The sequence below is a fragment of the Pelobates fuscus genome, chromosome 1 (assembly GCF_036172605.1).
Source record: "Pelobates fuscus isolate aPelFus1 chromosome 1, aPelFus1.pri, whole genome shotgun sequence".
Classification (NCBI taxonomy): Eukaryota; Metazoa; Chordata; class Amphibia; order Anura; family Pelobatidae; genus Pelobates; species Pelobates fuscus.
The window spans coordinates 256,110,316-256,121,346 of NC_086317.1; the positions used below are offsets into that span (position 1 = coordinate 256,110,316).

General features: G+C 38.1%; 1 protein-coding gene across 2 annotated transcripts in view; it reads left to right on the plus strand.

The window, feature by feature from the left end:
* Positions 1-9,485, plus strand: part of ALDH3A2 (aldehyde dehydrogenase 3 family member A2) — a 91,469-nt gene extending 81,984 nt beyond the window's left edge. The window contains exons 10-11 of one of the 2 annotated variants that reach the window (XM_063456601.1): positions 46-281; positions 9,366-9,485. In XM_063456601.1, the coding sequence (XP_063312671.1) occupies positions 46-281; positions 9,366-9,374 (245 nt within the window). In that variant the 3' untranslated portion in view covers positions 9,375-9,485. Of the gene's footprint in view, positions 1-45; positions 282-1,857; positions 1,961-9,365 lie in introns of those variants that run through there. The other variant, XM_063456600.1, reaches the window with a different exon arrangement.
* Positions 9,486-11,031: the final 1,546 nt, after the last annotated feature.

Genomic DNA, 11,031 nt, shown 5'->3' on the forward strand with positions numbered 1-11,031 from the left:
GAAAAAAATGTATATATTTTTATTGTGTTTTTTATTTACTTTAAGGTCACAGTGGCATGGGTGCTTACCACGGTAAACATACATTTGAAACCTTCTCCCATAAACGCGCTTGCCTTATCAAGTCCCTTGCCATGGAAGGAGTGAATCAGATCAGATACCCTCCATTCACTGAAAAGAAACTAGGGTGGGCGAAGTTCCTTCTAATGAATAAATTCAATAAGAGGAAGATAGGACTACTTCTCCTCCCAGTGCTGGCTGTGATTGCTGCAGTAGTCATAAAGGTGAGTATCATTCATCTCTACATCAGTAACCCTCTGGTTTCTTAGTAGTGTGGTCAATTTAAAAATTTAGAGAAAGCCAGCTGATTAGTAAAAAAATAAAAGGTAGAAAGAAAAAAAACTTCACCGTAGTCACAATCAAACTTTACAGTTTATTTTTCAATTTACCCAAATTAGCGATTTTAGGTATAAACCGTGCCATGATTCATGTAATTGGGAGGCATAGAATATTTTACTAGGATTCCATTATCATCAATGCACGTTCAAAAATTCACTAGTGTTCCTATGTTAAATTATGCTGACACTCTTAGCCAATAACATCCACACATTACTGCTCAGGCTAATACTTTTTCATTAGCCCAAGCAGCATAGAGTAGGTGGATTGGCTCTTGTTTATAGTTGAAACATTAAAAAACGTTTAATGTGAAATGGAATGCCACTGCCAAGGGACACCAGACACTATAACCACTTCAATGAGATGGTGCATACACAGTCTCTCTTAAATATTGCTTCCATGCAGATTGTTGTACCTTTTCCTGTATTCTGAATCCTTATTCTTATCATGAAATAGACCCTGTTAATGAATTTGGACAAGAAGTGGCATACAGTTAACCCCTAATGAAAGGTGCATTGCTTTAGGGGTTTCAATTGTCCCTTTACATAAGAGGGAAAGTCAGATTTTAAGCACATTTGCTGTACTGATATGGCCTCTTCACCTTCTGTGCCTGATGTGGAAATCCTGTATATCGTTAACATAATTCAAAATGAATTCAGTTCAAAGTTGTATTCCTAGCACTACAGTACCCTCTAGTGCCCCCTCACTAGTTTTTTTATAGATAAAGTGTACACAACCATACAGACATGCATTCCATCTCTCAACTTGACTAAGTATTTAAAGCTGACCATTGGCTAGTTAGGAAGCTGTCACTGTGAGGCTGGCTATTTAGCTTCTTTTCTACAGAATGCTTTAAAATAAAATTGGGGTGGGGATATCTGCCCAAAGTGGAGTATATCTGTAATTGGTAAAAGACTTCTTATAATAATCTGCTCATTTAGAATTGCGGTTTGATCGCTGATTCTAGCTATCATAACTGATAGGTTATCTCCTGTTCAGCACCAAATATAAAAGAATATATAGCAATACTGTCTCCATCAGATGTAGCCAGATTACTGTAATAGAAGACATATCTTTAGAGGCAAGTGACTTCACAGGAAACACAATGATACAGAGGTAAAAGTTTTACACATTTTTACCATCACTAAAATTCATATGAGTTCAGAATGCCTTATTTTTTATTTATTAACAGGTTTTTGTTATAAATTGACAGCCAAAATTGCAGAATTAGTCTAGTCTAGTCTTATTTGTTTTATGTATTTTAATAGTTCATGGCTTGTGTGCCTAATTTAAGGCAAGCAGTTCTTATTTCGGGGAGTGGTCACTTTAACCCCTTAAGGACCAAACTTCTGGAATAAAAGGGAATCATGACATGTCACACATGCCATGTGTCCTTAAGGGGTTAAATACATTCCCACTTGATTGATGTTGAGGTTAATACTGAACCATTTTGGGTTTTCTCAGAAATATCGCTGGGAGCTGACAGGCAGAGGGCTGCAGCTTGTGTTGGCATTTCGGACACTTTTTTAAAACAAGACTGCGTGAGTAGCAGAATTACAGAGAGCCACGCTGAAAAAAAATGTTAAGCCTATACTAAAGCTGCATGATGTTATTTTAACTCTGGTCTACCTGCACAGATTTTAGGAAATTGTATTAAGTCCAAAATGTAATATTTAAAACAAAGGTAAACTGCTTTTAGTTCCACGTTTTTGTTTGTTTCTGCTTTGGATTTAATTTTGCATTCTGTCCCTTGACTTCCCTGTACTGAAAATAACTTTGTCACCAACCCTTCCTCTTTTGCAATTCTTTTACTTTCAGTGTCTAAACAAGCTGTAAGTTCACTGTGGGTATTTATTTATTTTTGTGCTTTTCACTATACCAGTTACGAGTTCAGGGTCCTCATTAGGCGGCGATGATTTTATTAACTGACTTTAGATATGTTTGCCTGTGTATCTATCTACTTGAATATATATTCCTTGCTAGCCTGGACAACCAAGGTTTTTTTTTAGCTGAATTTATCTATTTATCTTATTCAAGATGGTGTTTTATTTATCAAGGGGTTAGTCCACCATTTCACTTTTAAAGTTTGATTTTTTTCCTCCGGGGTTAGGTTATGAGGCTGCTTTACCAATTAAAAGGACGTGCATCACTAGACAATTATTATTATTTTTTTAAATGTTATTCTTTATTTTTGATATGAGCAATAAAGTGTCCGATAAAATTGCCAAGTAGCTTATATTGTATGATAGTATACACGGTGATATCACATACCGGTAGATGCAAAACAGAATACATTAACGTGTTTCCCACTGTGATGGGGGTTATATGTTCAATCATGTTTATTATCTATAAAGATACATTTTATTCATGCCACAGTGTCCATATTTTTTTCAAAATAAGGGATAATGTTATGGACCACTTGATCAAATGGTCAAAATATTTACTTGAGTTTTAGCAGTAATTAGTATCACAGATGTTCTCAACCGTATGTGGCTACTGCTCTCCTTGGAGCCAGAGTTATTTTATTAAAGAGTTTATGCACTCGTCTTGGGAAGCCCTCCAAAGGATGAGACCTTAGGAACATCCAGGTGTCTAGGTTAAATTTGAAACACAGTCTCTCATAACATAACCCACCTGCCTCCAAAAAAAAAACTACTACTGGGCATGTACACCACATATGGAGATACCTTCCCTTGTGGCCACACAACCACCAGCAAGCTTCGGAGCCCATATGATACAGTTTCACAGAATTATTGCACACACGGATAGCCCAATGACATAAGGGAGGCACCAAGTGGGGTATGTGGTGAAAGGGCCCTCAAATCACAATGTTACAGCAAAGATGGCTATAAAGTAGAGATACAAGGCTTTTCTAGTATGTTACCTGTAGACAAATAGTTTCAAAAAATCTGCAGGCTTTCTGTGACAGTATCTTTTGTTTTCCAATTCCCATATCTGGATATATTGAAATGGTCTTTACTGCACAGTGGGGATGAGTTTTGTAGATCCTGAAAGGCGACAACTGAGGAGTTCCTCCATAGATGTAAATACCGCTGAATACCAGCCTCTTCTAGATTTTAAAATCTCCGGGGCACAAACCGAGTGGAAAAACTCTGTTACAAAGAACTGGGATGAGATGGATTTGCTGAAAGTCAAACTAAATCTCTTCCGGATCCTAGATAGTAAGAGATGTAAGAATAGCTAGACATGTGGGGCTTTTGTAACCACAAGTGAAAGCATATTTCTTGTCTAGTTAACCTATGTCTTTTTTAACCAGTTTGACCCCTTAAGGACACATGACATGTGTGACATGTCATGATTCCCTTTTATTCCAGAAGTTTGGTCCTTAAGGGGTTAAAGGAATCTATAGCCCTCTGTATCTCCACTAGGTCACTTTTGGTAAAGTATACCAGGTGTGCGTAAAAAAAAAAAAGTAATAATAGGAGAACATTCATCTACATACAATGCATACCGAACCAAGATATGGACTTTCCTCTCCAGTTTTCTAAGTCTCTTCTATTCTAAGGGAGCAAAATAATGGGGCATAATTAGCTGCAAAAAGAGTTTCAGGTGTGTACATAACCTGAATTCCTAGATGTATAATGGAGCGTTTCATCTATCTCTGGGCTGCCCAACAGGTAGATCCCCAGATGTTGTGGAACTACAACTCCCATGATGCTTTTCATGCCTTTAGAATGCATTTAGAATGACAAAGCATCATTGGAGTTGTAGTTCTACAACATCTGGGGATCTACCTGTTGGGCAGCCCTGATCTATCTCATCAATCTAAAAACGTAACAACTTACTAAGTAAATTTAGGAGATCAAGACAATACAAAATATATGTACAGGTATGCGCCAAAAGCTATAAAACCAGCTCTGAGTAGAACAGTGTGCAGCAGTACAAACACAGTCACTAGACGTTTAGGAGGATATATACAAAGCTACAAAAGGCAAAAAATAGTGCTCTCTGTAAAACTATACACTAATTATAAAAGTAAAAATAATCTACTCACATTTGATGTATCAATATAAACTTGCTCCGTTTTTAAAGCTTAGGTGGTTCGATCTCCACCAGGAATATAATGTAGGGTAGTTCTTCCAAGGATACAGGTAGCAGGTAGGTATAATGGTGGTATAGATGTGCCAGGAACCGTAGAAGATAAAAAAAAAGAACTTAAAAAAATAAAATAAATGATCAGTCACATAAAAATGCCAAATATCGTTAATGCTTAAAATAACTAATCAATCTTAAAACCTGACAACTTCTTACAGGGCTTGACAAAATTGTTTGGAATCTAGAAACCAGCCAAAAAAGTTAGGAGCCAGTTTTTTTAAAAAAAACTAGCGAAGTTTCATTTACGAGAAATATCAAGGGGTTGGACACCATAATCAGCTTAATGTAGTTGTTCTGGTGCCTGCAGCCTGTCCCTGTAGCCTTTTCAATGAAAGCACCGCCTTTTCAGAGAAAAGACCTTATTTACATTGCTGCCTAGTAACACCTCTAGTGACGCCACTAGAGAGTCCTATGTGCAGCACCTTTGTTCAGCATCTCCACGCTCTGCATGGAGGTGCTGAATGTTACCCGTAAAGAACATACACAATATCCTCACAATGCTTTTCTAAAGGAAAGCATTGGTTTAGCGGAGATCTTAAAGATTGATTATCTTACCCATGAAGGCAGAACAAGCCGCGAAAAACTGGCATGGCAGAGGAAAGAAGGTGAGTAAAAACACCTCTCTCGTGATCGGAGGGGTGCAGGTACCTAAACATACACAAGATACACACTCTCTGACACACACACATTGACAAGGAGAGAAACACATAGAAACATAGAATGTGACGGCAGATAAGAACCATTTGGCCCATCTAGTCTGCCCACACACCAACACACTGACAGAGACATACACACAACATACACACACTGACAGAGAGAGAGACACATACACATACTGACAGAGAGACACACACACACACACTGACAGTGAAAGAGACACACACACACACATACTGACAGAGAGAGAGAGACACACACACACACAGACATTTTCCATTTTAATTTGAATCCACCCAGCCTTCCTACCTTTGGAAGAGCTGAGTGGACTTTCCTTGGGGTCCAGTGGGGCTGCTCGCTCATCCTGCGTGTAAGGGAGCAGTAATCTACCTGCGGCTCCCCTCTGAGCCTTCTAGTGATGCCAGGGCCGGAATTACGTCATATTCCGCTCCCGGTATCACTATACAGCATGAGGGAGCAGAGAAGAATCGCTTGAAGATCACTGCTTCCTTTGCACACTGCCCCAGCCGACCACCACAATGTTTCCCAGGGTGGTCACCTGCACGATCCTCCAGGCGGCTGTCCACGCCCTTCAGGGTGACTAGCCGGCTCCATTGTTCCCCCATCCTGCCTTTAGCTAATGGGCTTCAAATTCCAGGTGCCAGGGCAAAATTTCTAGTTGCCATGGCATCCTAGCACCTGGGATTTGTCGATCCCTGACTTATTAAACAAATTAAGGATATCAAACAGGAGGCAAGGAGTCAACTGAATTCGCATTTGTCAGTAGTACATCGTCTGCATATGCGGCCACCTTGAATGAATCCCCTCCTACTATTACATCGTGAGTGTAATCGTTTTCCCTTGTCAAGTGGAGTAGAGGTTCTAGCGATAAGGTGAAAAATAGGGGAGAAAAGGGACGACTGAGCATCATTAATTGCACAGGCCAGTATATAATAGCTTATAATGGCTGTTTGGCCCATTAAAATACTGAGGCTTCCCATACACATTTCAAACATGTATGTCCATTCTACCCTATCAATCTCCTTCTCCGCATTCAACAATAGGAGCAATAAGGGCAGGTTCTCACTTCCCATTACAAATTGGATCCATGTCCTGTTTTGTGTTTTAATGGAGTTGGCTGTCTGGTATAAAGCCCACTTGATCTGGGTGAATCAATTTTCCAAGTCCAGCAGTCAATCTTTTTGCCAGAACTTTAGCCAGAATCTTGGCATCTGAGTTAAAGTAAATCGGTCTATAGTTGCTAACACAGGTGAGATCTCTTTAGGTAGTAGAATTATGTCAGCTAAAGTCATATTGCGTGTTAATTCATTGCTTAATTAAAAAGAGTGTTAAATGAGCTAGCTATGTATATATATATATATATATATACACCGTATATAACACTGCAGAACTCATCAGGGCCTAGCACTTCATTGCCCCCCAAAGGAGAGATGGCATTTCAGAATTCCTCTACAGTAATCTCCTCCACTAGGAACTCCAACATGGCATTTAATATATTGCCTGAATATCTCATCTTAACCCATGTTCCATGTGATCTGACCAACCCTGGAGATGAGCTGCGGTCAGCTGCAAGACTAGGACCGCATTACAAACTCCTTCCATTATGAAAAGGTCAGAATCTTCTTTAGTTCATTCAAGAATTGCCTATCTGTGGTATTGGGAACATAAATATTCAAAAGGTGAATTGTTTACTCATGGATTCAGTGAGAAGAACATACCTTCATTTTCAGTTTATATTTGGGTGACCTGAAGCGGATAATTCTTATGTATATCAGGATATCTACACCATTCCATTTGCAAAATGATCTGGAGGTTTATACTCTGTCAAAATTTCTATCACTAAGAGACATAGTAGAGCCCCTATAAAGGTGAGTCTCCTGGAGAAAGGCAATGTTCACCCTCACCCTCTTTAATTCCTTTAAGAGAATGTGTCTTAATTAGGGTTGGTAAGATCCATTGTATTGAGTGAGATTAAATTAAGCACCATGGGGCGTAGAAGAAAAATGGTTATGCTGCTGCTTTTAAGTAGAGAGATAGGTAAAGAGTAAAATGAACATTAGAAAGAACATTGCAATCATAGTATTTACAGTAGAGAACGCCTGGTCTCACTCGCTGCTGGTCTAGAGGGGGGCAGGGGGGGCCCCGATACCTGTGGCCAAAAATATGTGTCCCACGGATTAAGGTAAACAGTGGTAATGTAAGTTTTCAGACCCTCTTAGAATCCACATTGTGCGCTAAATAAGAAACGGAAAGTCTGCTTTACTTCATTTCTGTAATACCAGCATGGTTATTGTTCCAAATGAATTAAACATGTGTAGGCCCCTACTGATTAGATAAAAAAAGGCCATTCAGTCTACAAATTCCATATATACATAATATTTAAAGAGGACCTGTCATGGGCAAAATTACAAAATGCAGCACTCCCATTAATACTTTTTCACCTATAATAATACCAAAGTATTTAACCAGGAAAGGTACATTCAGATTACTCTGGTTTTCAAGTATGTCCTGGGGATGTTACCTTAGCCCAACCCTGCTGGGATTCTGAACCTGCAACCCAAGGGTTGAACAAATTCTACTGATGATGCATTAGCCAACTGAGCTATCTCAACAGCAAAGAATCAAGGGGACATGTAATCAGCAACAGCTAGAGTGCCAAAGGTTGGCTTCCCCTGCTCTAGAGTAATGCTATTGCTATCTAATACATAACTTGGTATGCCATCGTGGAGAACCACTTCCCCAAACCAATAGTAGAGAATCAAATTCACCGTTTTAACAGGGCAGGCACATCAATGAAGGTGTATTGGAAAGAGGAACACAAAATAATAAATTGTGTTTCGGTCAAAGATCTTAAAGGGACACACAGGGCACCAATGCAAAGTTAATGCATTTGATATATTTCTGCCTCATTAATGTGCTAGCTTCAAACTTTGTAGTTTTTGTACAAAATCAATGTTCTGTATCTTAAGCCTCTATTCTTAACCATGCCACGCATGCCAGACCTTCTAAGAAAATGTATGAACACAGACTCAGCCCCCACAGCACCGAGTGAGCTGCAGAGAGTCAGATAAACTATAATGTTTAAGGATATCACAGGTAGTGATATCTTACTATATGCCTCCCATAAAAGGCTGCATAAGCAGTGATTAACCCCATAGCTTGCGGAGGTGTAGCTCTACCTCTAGCAGCATCATTACCCAGCCCAGAACAAAATTCCAGCCTGGCAAATGTAAATTCTATGCAAAATATTCATCTGACTCCAGCATAAACAGCATGCCGGTGTCAGACAGCCAATGGCAGCAGTTACTTATTTCTCAGTTACTGTGGACAGAGTTACAGATGCAGAAGACAGGCCAGTGTCACTGATCTTCCTCTCTGTTACGGTAAAGGGATGCGTAAAAGTGGTTATGGTATCAGTGTCTGATAAAGGGTATCAGAGTCCAATCTTTCAAGCAGTAGCCACTGTACAACCCAGTCTAGAAACCAAGGTGAATGGAAAGTTCAATTTGTACTAGATGTTACAGTTGTAGAATTGTTCTTTTTTAGTATTTATTTAGCACAAACGTATTCTGCAGCGGAGTACAATAGAGGGAATATTAACAAATAATGGAAATGTACCGATACTAAAAGGAACAGAAGACCCTGCCCATGAGCTTATAATCAGCAAATACACTACCTTTATACAAAGTGCTTAGCAAGATAATGTGTAAACTTACAATTGACACAAAAGGTTGCAGTATGTATATGACGTAGTGGCCAGAAACAGGGGTTATATATGCAAATAATGGGTTGCTTGTGAGGTCATTAAATAGTTAAGAGTAGAGAAAGCGGAAGGATCTTGCAATTAAGAAATGTGAAGCATGGTTAGGGGTATCAAAACATTTAGCTTGATTGTTGAGGGAATCGGAATGGTGAATCTGGATACAGAAGTTGTCTTTTTACATCATAGTCCGTTGGTGACTCCTGAGAACCGGTTTAAAGAACGCTGAGTTAGTTCACTGCAGATTCTGGAACAGAGGACAAAAAAATCATCCATATTATATATAGATTGTGTGTGTTTTACTTATTTTGTGATGCCACTTCTTGTATTAAGAATACAGCGATATAAAATTTGACGTGACATTTGTAAAATTTAAAGAATGCATATTAATATGAAGTTTTGTGTTTTCATTTTCCAGTTGATCTAATGCTGAAATCTGCAAATCTAACAAGGATGGAAGCTTCCTGATGTTGATTCATTTAAAATCTGTCCATCTATGTAATATCAATACAAGGATAAAAGAATGTTGCACTTTGAATCTTTTTAAAGATATTGTGAGCAATGTACATTTTCTGATGTAATTTCAACTTTCGAAGTTACCTTGCAAAAAAATGCTGTTCTATATGTTTAGAAGTTTAAGATGGCATAAATGTAATTGTCATGTTAATACTAATATCATAAATGCATAACAGGCTCTATAGTGTATACTACATGGATCTGAGTCACCCTTGAAATCCAGTGTGGATTTCAGCAGTATATTACCAGCAAATTAAGGTACATTACAAATTATATGAAACACGTCTTATAATGCCTCTCAGGCACCCTGATCAGTTTGTGATTTATTTCCCATATAAAATATTATTTTTTATAAAGGTTGAATTAGCATAAATATGGACTCCCACATACATCTGTAATGTGGTGCTCACTTGTCATGAGACCATTAACCCCTTAAGGACACATGACATGTCATGATTCCCTTTTATTCCAGAAGTTTGGTCCTTAAGGGGTTACATATAATCCAATGCTTTGAAATTATAATGTACAGGGTTTTCACTATGCAAAAGTGTAAAATGTTCATCTATTGTTTTTGTGAGATTTTAGTGTGATATTGTTTGCATAATTTCTAACAGAACAAACATAAGCTCATCAAGAAGTAATTCTGACACTTTTTAACTAAACATTCAGCTATTAATGATTTTACACTGTAGCACTCTTATAATTGCAGTAATTTTATATCTGTTTGAATAAATTTTTTTTAGAAGTTCAGCGAAATGCTCAGTCTAAATGCTCTTTTTAATTATACATACGTGCCTCGTTTCTCTAACAGATCATTGGGACTCAAACTCATTTTTGTTTTCTTCTATGCTGTAAACCATTACAAATAAAGTGTCAATTTCATAGTACGCTAAGTTTATTTAGTTGAATATCTTGTGACACATAACTACAATTTATTTTATTTATTTTTTTGCTTAGAGATGTTTGTTCTTTTATTTGTTTATTTTGTAACACAAAGTCTGCAGGTGGCAGAGATTTCTCACGTACTGGTCATAACTGGAAAGCCTTAACCATTAAAAAAAAAAAAATTGACTATGATAAAAAAATGTTGCTCTACTGAGGAATTGAGAAGAATTAATTGGGATACAAATGAAGTTGGAAAACAGATCTGATTTCTAAAGGAAAAAAAACTATGGCCCAACTAGCAAACCCCAATAATCCAAGTGTATCTTTAGAAACACAACTTTGTAAGAAAAGAAAATAAGCTTCCTTCTGACAACCACTAGAAGCACTTTTGCCTCCATACTAGTGTTAAAGGGCCACTATAGGCACCCAGACCACTTCAGCTCAATGAAGTGGTCTGGGTGCCAGGTCCCCCTAGTTTTTTATAGAAACGGCTATGTTTACACTGCAGGGTTAATCCAGCCTCTAATGGCTTTCTCACTGACAGCAGGAAAACGTTTTTTTTTTTTCAGGCACTATAGGATCCCTTTAAGATAGACTCTTCAATCAGATGGTTTAATAGAGATTTGATTGGCACAGCATGTCATTTTGCACATACACACTAGCCTTCCAATGTTTCTCTATGA